Source organism: Myiozetetes cayanensis, unplaced genomic scaffold (genome assembly GCF_022539395.1).
Source record: "Myiozetetes cayanensis isolate MyiCay16 unplaced genomic scaffold, myiCay2020 scf24, whole genome shotgun sequence".
Classification (NCBI taxonomy): Eukaryota; Metazoa; Chordata; class Aves; order Passeriformes; family Tyrannidae; genus Myiozetetes; species Myiozetetes cayanensis.
Window position 1 is genome coordinate 578,380 of NW_026087456.1, and position 17,046 is coordinate 595,425.

At 37.2% G+C, this 17,046-nt stretch overlaps 1 protein-coding gene across 1 annotated transcript in view; it reads right to left on the minus strand.

The window, feature by feature from the left end:
* The window catches only part of NAA15 (N-alpha-acetyltransferase 15, NatA auxiliary subunit), a 36,494-nt gene that overhangs the window by 3,183 nt on the left and 16,265 nt on the right, over window positions 1-17,046 (minus strand). Inside the window, exons 5-19 of the mRNA XM_050320506.1 lie at window positions 16,006-16,140; window positions 15,680-15,833; window positions 13,272-13,391; window positions 12,528-12,623; window positions 12,288-12,394; window positions 11,789-11,861; window positions 10,897-11,066; window positions 10,225-10,377; window positions 8,139-8,267; window positions 5,890-6,103; window positions 4,539-4,732; window positions 2,389-2,497; window positions 1,958-2,056; window positions 1,082-1,225; window positions 557-654 (exon numbers count right to left, since the gene is read on the minus strand). Of these exons, the coding sequence (XP_050176463.1) occupies window positions 557-654; window positions 1,082-1,225; window positions 1,958-2,056; window positions 2,389-2,497; window positions 4,539-4,732; window positions 5,890-6,103; window positions 8,139-8,267; window positions 10,225-10,377; window positions 10,897-11,066; window positions 11,789-11,861; window positions 12,288-12,394; window positions 12,528-12,623; window positions 13,272-13,391; window positions 15,680-15,833; window positions 16,006-16,140 (1,995 nt within the window). The remainder of the gene's footprint in view (window positions 1-556; window positions 655-1,081; window positions 1,226-1,957; window positions 2,057-2,388; window positions 2,498-4,538; window positions 4,733-5,889; window positions 6,104-8,138; window positions 8,268-10,224; window positions 10,378-10,896; window positions 11,067-11,788; window positions 11,862-12,287; window positions 12,395-12,527; window positions 12,624-13,271; window positions 13,392-15,679; window positions 15,834-16,005; window positions 16,141-17,046) is intronic.

Sequence of the window (17,046 nt, forward strand, 5' to 3'; positions counted from 1 at the left end):
AAAAAAATTGAAGTTCTATTGAAGCCAGTCTATTTCCAAAGATTCAAAATTTGGTAAGCTTTTCATTCAACTACACACTAAGGCAAAAATGTGCATATGCACCTTTTATGAAACCTCAGGTAATTCCCACAGCTTGCAGAAAGTTGACTATGGAAAGCCTTCCCAGAGTCTGGGCCGCTCCTAAGTCAATCTTTCCTGTGAATAGTCACCTGTGTGACAGCCAAAACTCAGAGAGACTACTGTCTTTTCTTACAGGGGAGCTTAGCATCTTTTGCCATGTGAATTCTCTTGTGTTTAGAAAGTTTTCCCACTACCTGTGGCAATAACATGGTTTTTGCTGTTGCTGTTTTCATATCATCACAAAGCCAAATTAATTTAAAAGTGTGAAAAGGATGTTAAACATTTAAGTTCAGATGAACCTGACACCCCCTCTCTCACAACTCAACCTCCTTTACCATAAGGCACAGCAACCATGCCAGCTTCCTCTTACCTCCAAAATTTGCATAAAGCTCCCACAGATACACCAGAAATTGTTTACAATTTATAAATATGTTACCTGAAGATTTCTGTTAATAAGGGATTCATCCAGGGTCATTGCCAGCTCCACTGCCCTTTTCTGACTGGAAGGATCTAAATAGTACATCATTTTGGCAGCTACAGGAGGAAAAAAAAGACTCATCACCAAGTGCATGACCAAAAATATCTTATACACAAACAAAGTAGATCTAATGTGACTAAGAGGGGGACTGAACTCTCCTGCAGTAGTTTGAAATGGAACCACTTGGAGCATAAAGCTGTGACACCTACTCAGGTAGACAAGGCACTAAAACATTCAGCAGACATCAGAAATTACAGCAGATAGGGCAGAGAGGTCCAAACATTTGTACTGCAGCAGCACAAAGAGAAAATTAAAGAAACCCACAGACAACTTGGCAATCATGTCAGAAAAACTCAAACTGAGAGCAGAAAAGCACTCCTGATGGAAAGATTGTTACACCACTGGGGCTGACACTGAGATACCACTGGCAGGTAACCACAGCAAATACAGAAGTAGGGCAGAACAAGGATAAAGGCAAAGTACCTGATAACCTATGTGGCAGTGAGTCATAATTCTTTTTAAGGAAAGCTTCATTGAAGTTCTTTGGATTAGTTGCTCCAAAAAGCCGATTCATTTCTTGGTTTAACACTGTTCTAACAGCATCAGGCAGGTCCTTACTTTCAGATACTGCTCAATTGGAAAAAAGAAGTTAACTGAGGTTGGCACAGGTAATTGCAGTAAAATATACTTGACGAATTTATATTAATATTTTTCATGTTTACATTATTAATATAATTGGAAAGTATCTTGAAGGAAGATGCATGAAATTTGAAAAGGTAAATAACTGGATCTGGTTGGAAAAAGGTTAACTATGACAGTTTTCTGATGCTTAGAAAAAGCCAAAGCTTTTTTACACTAATTACAGTCTCACCCTTACTAATTAACGTCTATGAGGCTCAAAGTCTGTTGTCATACAAGCCTGTTCTGTATCTAGTTTGTAGCCTCCATCAGGAAAGGGTGACCTCTGGGGCAGGGGCAGAATCTGTCCAACCTTTTACCAAAAAGGACAGAATTCTAAGCCTTCTCCCTGCATGCTGACACAGGCTGCCAGCAGAAAAGTAAGGTTCCTCACTCTACAGTTCCACTTCTTCACTCCCTCACTCTTTTAGGCTTCACCATACTACTCACAGTCCTGAAAAGACTTACCAATACCGGAATAACCCCTAAATCCAGCTGCAGTTGTAACAAGCATGCCTAATTTTAGCAAGAACCAGTTGTTTAAAAGGCTTTCTAATACGTGCATTAAATATTTTGAATTCATTGCGATAACAGCCTGTAAACTAAAAATCAATGACTGTACGCTGGCTCAGCATCACGCGGAAGTGTGTGCAGATGAAGTCCTACCAGACAGACACATACCACTGCTGAAGAGATGAATCATACACTCGTGAAGCCAAGGGTGACTAGAATCAATAGCAAAGGCTCTCTTCACAGACTGAAGCATCAGAAGGAACTTCTCTGGAAAAAAAAATGTGTTGGTAAATCTCAGAAACCTGTTGTACATTGTGTTGCAGGAGTATTTATGATCAGAAGAAATTACAGCTGAGTGTACTGCAACAGCTGTTTTTTCTAACATGCATGTATTTAACCAGTGAATTAAGTGGATAATCACCAGACGTTCAAACTTTGGTTTATCACAGACTGCTTGTGGCTGGGGTGTCAGTCAAATGAAAAGTTGTGTGTCTCAACAGGGACTGGCTCCTCACATGCAATGAATAATTTTTGCTTAAGTTCTAATATACAGCTTTATGAATCACAAATTTCTTGCTTTCATTAGTTTCCTCACATACCTTTTCGAAAATAAATCTCAAAGGCAAAAAGATGCGTCTCTATTTTGTTCTTCACTAAATTCTTCAGGGGTGTTAAAAATTTAATGGCTTCTTCCAAAGGTGCTTCAACCTACGGATTCAAGGAAGTGACACACAACTAGGTCAAAGTTTAAACCTGTTAAATCTACAGCAACAAAAATTAGCTATTTCTGAGACATTAGAGAGTTACTCTCCTAAGGCAGTGCATCAGATGCTTAGAACCTCTTCTGTTACAAATTCTGCATATTTCACTCAGTATTAGTGTCTAAACACAGATTAAAAAGTTCCAAAAATGTGCTTTGTGATGGTTACAAATCATTTTCCTGAACCTGCTCTGAAATGGGCAGTAGGGCTGCCCATGACAACCTACACATGGGCCTGAGGTGATGGTAAACAACTAATAAATGACCATGACATTCTGTTGATGTGAGCTTCAGAGAGGTTCCTAAGAGCGGCCAAGTCATGGCAACATTCCCAGCCAAGATACAAACAGCAAGCTTGAAGTAACTAGGTCTCCCGGTCTAACCCAGTGTAATCCAGTAAATGGGCAGCTTTAACACAAATCAACTCTGTGCAAGGATTCTTAATCGACTCTTCCATCTAGACATTCAGGATCAGTCAAACAAGAGATGTCTGTTGTCCTTCCTATTTCTGTTTTTATGAACATAAGCTCTCTAAGAAGCAGATACAAAATTTGTTGTGTGTCAGTAACAACTTAGTAAGGTCGAAGCGATGCACTTGACTGCAAATAACTGAGTTGAAGATGAGGATGGACACCTTCCTGCTAAACATATACTACAGCACCTTCCATAAAAACAACTGTGTCATTTCTCTGTGCTGTTGATTTTACACATGTCACTGCGCACATCAACTATCTGGAAGCTACAATAAACCTGATTTCAAAGCTATGCCTTTAATGCCAAAGCTACACACCCAAACAAACACAAACTGTTTCAGGAAAATTGTTTGCAAGTGACCAACTACATCAGAAATGGTCCTCTGGCACTAGCAACCACCTGCATTTGGAAGTGTTATGATTCTGATATTGATAATACATCTATACTGTAAATACATAACTAGTTTTGCCAAAGGAATGCATTATACAGTTGCAATTATTCCCTATAATCATGGGGACTGCTTAGATTTTTCTGGGCTATCCTATGACATTCCTCCACTCCAGAACTCAGTTTCAATACACTCTACTGAAACCATTTCAATCTTAACCAGCACTGCAATTAGTTCTGCTTCTTGCAACCACTGAGCTAAACATCAGGAATACCAACAATATTCTTCAATAACTAGTGCAGTTTAAGTCACTTGCTTCCTGGCTACAGAGAGAAGTTCAGACTCAGCTTTCAAATAACACCTGAAGTGCAAATAATACTCACTTTATGTGTAATGTGAACATAATGAATACTGTATCTATCAGAGCTTGGATACTAGACCACTATTGCTATAAATTGATTTTTCTTATCTTTATATTTTCATTCTTTCCCTCACATTTTTCAAGTGTTTTCCTGCTCCTTAAGGAATAATTTTTAGCAAAACAACAGCCTTCTAGGTCCCCTTACCTTCATATATCTCTACAGCTCTTAATTCTGATCTCAAAATCCTTCTCAGTCTCGTCTACTGCTATTTACTACTACAGCTTCTTTATCCCTTTTTTTTCCCCCCATTCAAAACAAATGCAAACAAATCCTGTTAAAGCATTCAGTGGCTCTTCTTTCACAGGCTGACTATGCTTAATAAACAAAAAAAATATTAGGGGACATAAAAGAGCAAATGATAATCACCTTACATACAGAATAGAAAGACTTCCATCCGACCAACTAGAAATAGGGTATAATCAACAAGTTAGTGCAATACACACAGGAAAATAGTTCCACCTGTAGCAAATGTTTACGACTTCAAACAGTGCCAGTCAGAACTAGGTACAAAGCTGTGATTTCCACAATACTGACAGTATACCTAAGAAACTACACCTAGAAATGAATTCTTTTTAACATGCTGCCTGTGAAGAGAAGCCATAAAAAAAAAATTAACAAGTTATCAGAATGGTTTTCTGTTTTTATCTACGCTCACTGCAACTTCTGTAGCAATCTCTAAGACTTTATTATTACATTAGTAAGCACCTTTGCCAGTTTCTCAGGGATAAGTTCTTCTTTCGGTCCTCCGATTTCTTCATCATCATCATCTTTCTTCTTTTTCTGATTCCTCTGTTGCTTCTCCTTCTCAGCGTTCTTCTTCTCCTCCTCCAGCTGTGCTTTCTTCTGTGCCCTTCTCTGCTTATTTCGTAGCTTCTTTAGCTCCTTGTCAGACATATTTGCTGTACACATGCAAAGGGCAAAACCAGACAACATTGATGTCTAATATTAACAATCTCCATCAGTCCTCAAGACACCACCACCTTCTTTAAACCATACCTACTAACAAGCAGTGCTGCCATTATTTCTGTAAAAGCTAACTGACTATCAATACCTATTTTGAAGTCTACGCTGCTCCTTCATAACTCACAGATTCCTTAGAGGAATCAGGGAACAGGAATTAGAAAAGTAGTATAAAATGCTGAAGGTGGGACAAAGTAATTACTGCATGTCTCCCACAAATCAAATATCAAGAGTAAAAGTCTCACTGATTTATTCCTGAGGCATTACACTTTTAATGCAGTAATTAAATGGTCTAAAAAAAATAAGGTGAAATAGCTGCATTTTGGCACAGACAATTTCAGCTTTGCTTCTGATGCTCTACAGATATCTTATATTTGATTCATGTTCAGATCCGCTCTTCCCTCCAATTAGAATATGGAGAGTTAATTTAAAACACATCAGAAGTGGTTGCAATAAATTCTATTACACTTCCACCTTTCTTAATTTGAACTGGAAGCCACACAAATGAAGTAAGATAAAAAATATTAAAACTTGACAAATTCCTCCTGAAGGACTGATGAGCCTCTATTCATACTGCCTGAGGTACCCCAAGCCACTGAAGTTGCTCTCAAGTCAGAGATGAGGGGAAAAAAAATAAATCGATGGATTTAAACGTAATTTTTATATCAGAAGCCAAAGGTGATAAAATTTAAGTTGCTACCTAGTGAAATTTTTCCATTCTAATAAAACGTTTAGGAAGAGCTTCTTAAGAAGCACATCAGCTTCAATCACTTATTTCAGACCAACCACCATGAGAATTCCATGTTTTCACAGCCACTCTGTAAATACAAGCATTTTGTACATAAAAATTACAACTCAGTACAAACCCATGATTGTTTCATAATAAAGAAGATAAAAACATGTATTAGTTTAACTTTCAGCAGAACATCTACTTTTACATGCTGTCAAAGTTACAATTTGCCTACTTTGAGTTGCATAAAACTTTTATTTTTGGCTACTGCAGTTGACAACTCCAAAAAATGCTTCAAAAAATCTTCATAAAATATCCACTAATTAGTGAAACCGCATAATTAATAAAATCCTGAGGGTTGAATACCTGTATCAGCCTCGTGTTCTTTATTTTCATCAGTTAAGGGATTATCATGAAGTTTCAAATATATCTCTATGGCAATTCGTGCTGCTTTGAAGTAGAAGGGATGCTGTCGAAGCACATCTTCTAGTTTTAACAAGTCCACATAAGACCTAAGGGTGATCTTCCTCATACAGTAAGTGTGGAAGTCAAACTGGTCATCCGTGATTTCTACAAAATGCTAACACAGCGTAACATAACATTATTTAGCCAGTATTAACAACCAGGTATTAAGCTGGACTTTATTAAAACACACTCTCCCCAAAGGAATTGTTTAGTAAAACTGCTGCTGTTTGACAAATACAACCTAACTGTCAGAAAAGTTAACAAAACACTCCAAAAATAAAGTCATGGTGAAAAGAACAGAAGGCACCTTCGGTCAAAAACAAAATTCACCCATGTCACAGCCTCTTAAAAGCAACTACCTTCTGACAATTTGCAGTTTAAGGGGAAAAGGTCCTGCTTTCATTGTATATAAACTTCACTAATTCTTTTTCAGTTAAAACTATAATTTTAACTTCCACTAAAACCCACGGCAATGAATTCCACACTTAAATCACAGGTGGTGTGAGAAAGTACTTCCTTTTGTTCAAGCTCTGCTTTCCTCATCATCACCTCATATCTCTTTGTTTTTGTTTGAGAAGCAGTGAGAAGTCATGTCCCTCCTGAACTTCTCCACGCATTTATCATCTCATACAACTTCAACCTAAACTCAGCTGTTGTTTGTCAAAGCTAAGGCTAAAACAGTGAGCATAAGGTAATTACAGTCTCTTTGAAGTTACTCCATGTATATTCTACCTGCACATTTTTAAGGAGGTTTGATACTGAGATATAAACAGTATGACAGTTACATAACTGAATAAAGTATTTCTATAGTCTCTTAATTCTTTTTGACTGCTCCTGCACACAAACACAGAAGTTGTAGCAGTACTGTCTCAGAAAATATTCAGAAAATATTTTAACAACTAGACTGCCCCAAGCATAACTAAAGGATTTAAGAGGCACTGTTTTTTCCTACAGAACAACAAAGCTTTGTTGATGGCTTCTGAATTCAACGTATTTGTCTATTTTATTTTTGAACTTTACAACACTTTCAATCAATGAATCCAATAAAGAAATTAAACATAGTGACTTAATTATTTAGAAATTTATTTTTTTTTCAGGGTGGCCTAAATTAACACTTCATTTGAGCTTTGCTAAGCTCTTCTGATAAACCAGACAATTTACAATACACAAATTCTTTTACAAGAACATTACACTAACCTTTTAAAGGATTTCTGTGAACAAAATACGGTCCTGGCAAACCACAGAATGGTTTGGGTTGGAAGGGACCTAAAGGTCAGCTATTTCCAACCCTCTGCCACAGGCAGGGACACCTTTCACTAGGCCAGGTTACTCTGATACTTTGCTCTAATCTGAGAATATTCCGCAGAGAATATTTCTCTGCAGAAAAGCAGCAGTGTTGAAGTCTCCTAAAGCCTCTCTTTGCAAAGAGGCATGGTTTCCTATGAAGTTCAGCTCTTTCAGCACTTCATTTACACCCTCAGCTGGGTGGTCTTTTTTCTAGACCCTAATGTGCTTTAAAAAACCCAAACCCCTACTTATTTTCTTTTAAAGTTATGCATCCAAATTCTGTTGCTTGCCTCACTATGGCTCTGCATTTAATATGCAAGTATTCCTCTTTTTAAAATACGATTTCTACTTTAAGAAGTTGTTATATTTCCAATAGTTTCTTTTAAACTGTAGCTTAATTTTTTAAATTTTTTTTTTTTTAGGGAGAAGATACTTGATATTTTTGATAGGTTTTTTAAAGTTATTGTCTACCACTAAAACAGTGCTTTAACAGTAACTAAAGTGACGTTTTTTCCTCTACTTTTAAGAATGGGCTTGTCAGCTCAGCCATGTTATTTCTGGACTTAAAGTATACTTAGTTTTTACCCAAATACCCATTTTTAATGTACACTGCCAATATTTCTCAGTTTTCTTCTCTCTTCTCTATCTTCAAATAACTTTACAAAATCTCTTCATAACACAGATTTTACAATGGCATTTTTAGAAGGAAATGCAAAACTTATCAACTTGCCAGTAACCAACATGAACCGAAATCTCTCCTGGAGCTACACAAAGGATGTTCTTACTGCTCAGAAGAGCAACATATCAGCACGGTGAACTTAAGCCAGTGTTTTCCAACCTAGGCAATTTAACTGGATACGTACTCTCTCAATTTCATGGCATTTTTTTAGTGCTTCTCCAAATTTGTTCATCGCCTTGTAAGCTTGCGCACACTCTGTCTGAAACCACATGCACTGCATTTCGTTCAGGTTCTCTACTGCCGAGGTTCCTTCCTAAAAGCAAAACCAGCATTACACAAAAAAATAAATATCTCATTCCATTTGTTGACTGCTATTTCCTTTTTATCTTGTCCTCACTGAAAGTACACATAAGGATGCTACCAAAAGAAATGCTGAATCTCAAAACTGGAGTCCTGAAAGACGGAAATGCCAAAGTTAAGACAGACTCACTTTGTTCATTAATTTAAGAAAAAAATAAAAACCTTTGTTACATTTATCGGAAAAGTCAAAAGAGCCAGTTAGTGACCATTTAACTGAGATGATTCCTCAACTTCAGGACAGGTGAGACCTTCATTCAGTGTTTTTAACACTGTGTGCACACAAACAACACACTGCAGGACAAAAAAAAATGGCAGGAAAGTTCTAGCACATGGCAAGACACTGACAGCTGCAGGAAATCCTACAAGAATTTTTTTTTTTCTTAACTAAAGCTGCCATCTGTACCTTCCAGAGAACTGCTGATTCAGCTAAGCCTACCAACTGACAGCAGTAGTAGATTATTTCTTATGCCATCAGTACTAGAGAGCAGTGGCAAGGCAAAAGGAATACTGATAACTCAAGCCACCTCCTGGTTCAAAAAAGCACATTACAGTTGTCTTTCAAATCTGGTATTTATATATACTTGCTCAGATTTGTAAAACTTAGCAATGAAAGAGAAAGGCAGTGTTCAAATCAGCCTGATTTAGGTAGCTAAAAGTCAGAAAAAAATGTCAGTTCCATTTTCATTATGGTTAATTTAGGTCTCCTTTAATTGTTTTTTTAAATAAGAAGCTTGTATTTGAGCACTAGACATAAGATCAAAAGGAGTTAAAAATACATGGAGCAATATCATCAAATTATGCTTTTCAAGTTCAGTTTTGGGTAACTGGTATGCTTGCTTTTTTGACATCATCTTAAAGCTGCTAAGGCATTGAGGGAGGTCAAATCAACTAAATTCATATCAGGTTTGCATCAAAAACCCCACATAAAGTTATTGAGTTTATATAAAACAGAACCTCCCCTCCCCTCATGTTTGCCTGCACACATTTCACAAAGATCCTCCAGATTTCCCCTTACAAAAACTGTTCCCCCTCCTCTCCATTCAACCAAACTTACTCCAGGTTTCTCCTGCTCTTCAAGAGAGAGGAGAAGAATGGGACAATAAACATAAAAGGCTTTACCCTTGAAGGTAAACCCCAAGAGCTTGTTGCCTGTCTCCCACAGACAACATATAAACGGTATTACCGGTATTCCTAAAACTATCACTTGGCAAACAGTCTGGGAAGACTTCACTGAGCTGTTTCGACTTTCAGTTATGAAAGAGTAACAACAAGAGAAGTAAATTAAATGAAGTAACTAAGCTGTGTGACCATCAAACCTATCAAAATGGGTTACTGCAGGGACAAAAGTGATGCATGAAATTAAGCAACCTGCATAAGGCAAAACTTTTTCTACCAGATAACTGGTCACATGTAAGCAGATGGAAAAATAAAAAAAGATGTAACATGCCGCTTCCCTCCACCACAGTTAAACATGGCCTTAGGGATGGAAGTTTGTTCACACAAGGAAGACACCTCAGAAAGCCTTTCACCTGCTAGTCACACAAAGATTATGTTCCAAAAGAAGTTTGAACTCTAACTTACCACCATTAGAAAAAAAAGCTTATAAGAGACATGGGCAACTTTACCACATCTGGTAAAATACAATACAGGCAATGCTGTATTTTTGCTACCAAGCAAAAATAACCAAATCCAAGCTGTACAGAGTCTTCAATTAATACTATGGATCATGCTTATCCTAGAATAATTCAAACCTTTCTATGGACTACCACAAGTGAAGCAAGAAAACACAGTTGCTCTGAAACAGAATTTAAACATTATAGTAAAGGTGAGTGCAAAGTTAAAACACAAAGTTATTCCACAAGGGACTAGGCCCACGTTATCCAAAAGAGCTGTAGTTAAAAGCAACAAACCCGTGTAAACTTAGAACACATTTCTTCTGCTTCTTTAAGGGAGTTTGCTTTCAACATGTATTTTGCACATTTGGAGTTGATAAATCTGTCTGCTGTGTCCAAAGCCTGAGCCTCATCCATCCACCTTGCAGCTTCTTTAATATTTCCAGCATGCTAAAGAGATAGAAAGTCGAGTCAGATTCAGTAATTGTAAAACACGCACATTTTATCTACTCACTGTTTAACATAATTTAACTTTTTAGACATTTTTTAAAAAATAGTTTTCTTCAAAAGTAACAGATCTTTAAAGAAATAAAAAGTAGTAAAATTATTGGTCTTTTAGCACTAAATGTTTTTCCTGAAAATGCTTAAGAGACTGCTTTGGATAATCCCATTCTGATACAATATCACAGTGTAGTAGAGAAATTGTTTTTAAGTAGTTAAAAAATCCAGGATAAGAACAGATAAAAGACTCAAATTTATCAGTGTGATTTTTAAACTGAGAATTCACATTCTGCTGTACATTTGTCCTTTACTGACTTTAAAACCTGCACAGGAGTTTATTCATATGGAGCAAAAAAAAAAAACCAAAAAAAGCCCCCAAGTAGCTAAACAATATCCTTATCTAGAAACTCACTAAAATTCACAATCATAACACATGATCACTGGTCACTAAGGATAAGCCCCACTTACCTTATAGATTTTTGCCTTCACAAGGAAGAGTTCTATCAAAGTGGGAGTACTTTCTATAGCAGCATTTATATATTCTAGAGCCAGGGACGGCTGTCCAATTTTATCATAATGTTGAGCCAAATAATACTGGACCCAGAGTAAAGTGGTTGGAGGTTCTTCTTTACCATCATCTGGAGGGAGTAGAACAGAGAGGCTTTTTTGTTCAGTTTATTAAAACAACATGCCAGAAGCAGAGTGCTAAAAATACAGCCACTGAAGTTAATTCTGCCACTGTATCAGGCTGTCACACCAGACCTGGGAGCGCGTCCAACCAACCGGCCCAGGTAAGTACATTAGCTTCTAAGTCTATGCAAGGCTTGAGCATATCCTATTCCCTTCTCATTCTGTGGTTTTAAAGGAAAGGGAGCTAGTGGGTCAGAAGGGAGCTGCATTTTGTTCCAAGTATTCCCTTAGTCGGGGCAATCAGAAGTGTAAAACCTCCAAGAACAGAAAACCCAGTCTCTGCCAAAAGCTCAAAAACTACTTCATGAAGCCCGTGCTATTAGTGCACATTATTTTTGGTTTGATGTTCTGTAATTAAAGATTTGACATCGCTTTCAAATTTCAGTCTCCTGAACAGCGATAAACTCAAGTCTTTAAAATAGAATATCTGAAGTCAAAACTGCAAAGAGAAGACCAAATCCATGGATCCAGGAAAAAAGTTCAGAAGAAGTCAGTACATTCTGAATACAGACTTTATGTCTGACAGTTATGGTAGAGTTCTGTGTTAGGGGGAAAAAGGAAAAAACCCACATCATCTCTATTTCTTCAGTCTCTACTTGTTCCCCACCTCTGAACGGACACAATGCTTACACTAGGCATTACCTCCATGAAGTACAGTCTTGGCACTCACCATTTGGGTTAAATAACCTGCAGCTTCTTAGAGAGGTTTCATAACCTATCACGAGCTCTTCTATGATTGCCACCTACACATGCAAGACAAGACACACAAAAAATAATCTGTGGGCCAGATGGTATTTTATTTCAACTTCAGTTACTTGGTGTTACCCAAACTAGTTATTTTTGGTAAGAAAAATCTCCAATACCCTGAATTACATTATATATGGGAACATACTCAATCTCACCTCTATTTTCAACAAATTAAGACCAAGCCTCCCTTGGTGAACACTTACACAGCTTAGAATAAGTAAATCTGAGTTTTCTACATTTACCAAGTTGGCACAAGACTATGTATGCTTGATGTATGTATGCACTTCAATTTTCTTTAGCTGTACCAGGCCATACCATGCAGCAGTGCCGATGGAGTGAACACTGAAGGAAAGGGTCTTTCATCTCTTCAGTGCACCACAGTTATGACATAGAACATGCAAAAAGTGGTTAAACACACTTACCTTCTCCTTGTCTTTATATAATGACCTCAAAGTATTGAAGACTGGTGGGCAACCTTTGCTGAAATTCATCCTTAGAAACTTGTCCAGACATTCCTTAAACTTTTCACCTTGAGAGGAAAAAGACCTGTTGATTTTGTTTTACCAGACATTACTCATCAATTGCAGACTGCTTATGCTGTTAAAACAGCATCTCAGAAATACAAGTGTTGATCACTACCTGCTCAGCAAAAATGCACTTACCAGACAAAAAGTTTAATGGTAATCTTCTTGGAACTAGTCCCCTTGGGTATTTAGTCCAAGCCTCTTCATAGATCTTTAGCCTCTCCATCATATTAGCTGCAAGAGAATTTTCCAGTTTACTTTTCCCTTCCTTTTTTTGCAAGAAGGGAAAGCGGGGCAAGGAAAGTGATTTGTATCTGGCTAAAAATAGGATCAGAATATATCTATCAACTAAAAAGCTATATGCTTCCTAAAGAACATCAAATTCCGCTTTACTGTTTTTAAAACTGATGCATCAAATGATTCCAAGGTACTCAGTATCTGTTGATTCTTCTTCCTAACTGCTAATCTCTCATCTTTGAGTTCCTGCCTTATCACTGTGGTAAAATCTTCAAAGAAAGTCATTCAGTTGTATTAAGCTACAACATAAGATAACAGACAGTAAAGTAAAACTCTAAATTTAAACTGTCTTCTAAGAAATAATTCTATTCTTTCAATCACACACAAAGACTACTGCATTTTTTTGATTCTGTGACTTTAGGTAAGACAAGGGTAACAACAATACCAGAAATATTTCCAGTCTTTCTTAAAAAAAAAACACCAAGCATTATGACAACATGTACAAACTATGACTAAAAGGAAAAACTTAAATGAGGACTTGTAAAATAACAGTTTCAGTATTTAAAGCAATACAAGTTTTTCATACATATATGAATTTCAAACATGCAGAAAAAGCTCATTTACTACAAGATATCAAATAATTACCTGGCTTAAGTGCCTTTTCTAGGCCTTTGTAGTAAGCCCAGTTTTCAGGATTTCTTTCTTGCAGTCCCTTGTAGACTTCAACTGCTTCTTCAAGTCTGCCAAGCTGAAGCAGGAGTTCTCCTGTGTGAAATTCAAGAAGTTTTAATTTAAAGTAACAAGATACTCAAGCAGTCTAACATTAATCACTCTACAGAAAGGGACCAGACAATCTTAACTCCCTGCAGATTCTAATTTCTTAGGAAAAATGACCACAATGTCATTACAAACCAGCTCACAGATATGCTTTTACTTTGACAACAGCTGCAATTACAGTAAGATTTTACAACTCAACCCATAACTCCTGAAACTTACGTGAAAATTTAATGTTAAAAGCAAAATGTAGGTGGGTTTTTTTTCTCACTTACTGAAGCAACTGGTTACTTTAAGTGCAGTTTTTACCACAGAAGGTAACTAAAAGCAGTCCACTGTATTTAGCATCTTGAAAACCAAACTGAAATTGCAGAGTTGCAAATAAAAGAAAGGTTCCTCAGTCTGGTGTTGCATAAAACTAACTTCAGTGTTTTCAATCAAGTCACTGATTCGATGAACGCATTCCCAAGATTCTTCAAACAAGTTTCCTTTTAATGATACTTTGACATAAGATAAAACTGTTAAAAATAGGTCTAACAACTGTGTTAAGCATCTTTGCTAGTGCTGGGACTGCAAGAGTCAATTTCGCATTTCGTATTTTACAAAAAAAACATGAAAAAAACACATTTTACGAAGTTTTGCTATTGGTAAATGTTAGGCATGAACAGATCACATGCCACAGGTGAACAGTGTCATTCTTCATTAAGGTAAGATTTCCTCATCTGGTTTCAAGAGGAAAACGCAACTCAGCATTACCTCTCTTCTTCCCTGCACACAACTGACGTGCCATTTTGCCACGAGATGCTGCTTCCCATAGTTTGGATAACTCGAGGAATACACACAGAATCTAATGCCCAGGAAAAAACATCAGTAGTTCACCCACTGAGAATGAACTGAGAAAATAAACCTTAATTCTTTCTTCAAAGTGGAAGTTAATTTTTTTCTACCTAACTAGTGGCAAGTGCCAATACAATATTCAGTGTCTGTCAGTTGTACTTCATTCATAATGGTTTTTACTGTGCAATTAAAATTTGTACACAGCACTTACTTATTAGCACTAGCATACACAGCAGCTAAGCCAGACCAAAGAATACAATGGGAGCTGTGCCCCAAAAATTTATCTGTTGACCCTGTTGAAAACACACAGACTGCAAAGCATATTTCCACTTTTTTTTATCTGGTAACTTTCTTAGAGGTTGTGTGTTTTGGTTTGGTTTTTGGTGCAGGATTAACTTTTTTTTATGAAGTCCTACTTGAAAATCCTATTTCACTACCAGCCTTGGACCTTCAAACACTTAAGAACATATAGTATGTCAAAAGATCTTTCAGGTAAGTCATAAAAACACCCCCATACCCCCAAAAGTCCTGCTACTATGTTTCAAAACTGGTCTGTGATAGTGTAATTTCTACATCCGTATCCTTTTATCTGCAAATCAAATAATATATTTGCACCCATGGAGAGTCATCTGCAAACATTTTCCTTGAGGAAGTACCACACACCTCCCATAATGCTATCACTACTAAAATCCTAGGTTCATTTTGCAGAACAGTGAGATTACCATTAGGAGAAATAGAGAACTAGCTACATCATCTACATGGATAATATCAGAGAGCAAGATATTGCTTCAAGCAATCATCCAAACACAAGTTTCACAGAAAAGATTGTACAAGCAGAAAAGGAAGAAAGCATGCTTCCAGAAAGTGCACCTCTTAACAGAGTTGTGAGAATGAACATCTATCACTCTGCAATTCCAGCTATGGAATATAAGATACAGGATTATACTGATCTGCTATGGTTTTGCACACCAGGTTTATAACACAACAGCAGAAGCCTACAGATGGCAACCCAGCAACGAGACTATCCCTATACTCTGCAGGGGTGACTGAGTACAACTAAAAGCCTTCTACTATGCCAAAGATAATTCTTCCCCTTTGCAAGTGGCATCCCTGTCAGGGTCACTACGAAAGCTGTAACAGAATGGGTCTGGGTACACTACTCAAAAAGAACTTCAGGACATCAGTTCAGGATCATCTGTCTGAAACACCTGTTAGATTACAAGTTTTGGTCTGCTGATGCTCTGTTGATGTCTCACCGACCTGGGAAAAGAGCATGACAGGGACTCAATACCTGCAAGACAAGCAGTCCTTTACAACAGCAAAATTAAATAAATTAATCTAAAACCAAATCAAAGCTGAAGTTACAAAAGATGGGGAAAGCTGACTGTACAGACACCCCACTGTGTGCTATGTATTTAAATGTATCTTCAAAAAGTAATTACCTTTAGTTTCCTCGACAGCCAGTTTATCACAAATCTGCTTTTCATAGGTACAAAGATGCTCCAAGGCTTCTTTATATAGTCCTGCCTCCCGGAGGACTTGATTTTGATAGAGCAGCAGCTCACTGTACTCATAGTCCACTTTATCAGGTGATGTCTACACAGGAAAGCAAGACACAGGAGATAGTTCAGACTTCTGATTCTAGAATTTGGGGTCAGATTCATCTGAGTGGAGAAACTGCACAAAGTTTTCACACCGTGAAAGGAAGCAGCGTTTTACTTCTGGCTTAAGCAACAATCCATACAGGAATTTCGTGTTCTCCCCTTACCTGCTGTGTCTTCCTGAATTCCTCTAGAATTTTTGCTGCCATTTCATAGTCTTCCAGCAGATGGTAAGCGATGGCATAACCAATCCATGATGCTCGCTGTGCAGGTCGGAGCTGGAGCAACTGGTATCTCGTTTCCTGCAAAAAAGTAGCTACTAATTTTCCTGACTTTATTCTGATATGCTGTAGAATCCATTAGGCAGTAATCTGTCCTCAGCATCCTATTATTTAAGGAAGTCACTAAAAGTTAGTTTTCCACATGCATTTTTTTTTTAACCGAAAGAAAATCTTTAAACTGAAGAAAAAAAATAAAAACAGCACACAAAATTACACATCATGTCCAGCTGAATCCAGATGAGTCAGACTAACTTTGTTAATGTATGACACACACGCTGTTCTTGTCTTACCGCTTATGAACAGAAGGTAATTAAGGATACTTTGGATTGAGTTGCAGGAACATTTACCGGTGTTTCAAATTCATCTTGCAAGCATGTATGTATTAAATCCTTAAAGGTGTTGTTAGACAACATAGGTCACACAAACACATCCCTGTCCTTTGGCAAGAAGATAATTACAGCTGGAAAATGCATCAGATTTGCTTGGTATCACACAGTTTTAATCTGACAAAAAAGTTATTACTTGTTTTGTCACAGACTCCCAAAAGGTATCTTCAAGTAATTTAAAATAAAGGAAAAAAGTTACTATCTACTGAAAAAACCCAAACTTTCAGAAGTAGGGACTAACAAAGACCTAAAGCTAGTTACAGCAGTTTGACTAGAATGATGATCAGTCAAAATATTACGAAGTAGGAGAGGGTGGAAGTTAAAACAGAGGAAAAAACCCAACCCAAACCACAAGGTTATTCACAGTTATGAGAGTAAATTCACATTCTTCAGAAATCAGCATATAAGTCATGAATTACTGGCTTCTAAGTACCTTAACATTTAATTCTTCATGCATTCTATAACCACATGGTAGTTGTGAATACAAATTTTGTAATTGCTAAACATGCATCTATCCAGAGGCCAAGAGAACATACATTTG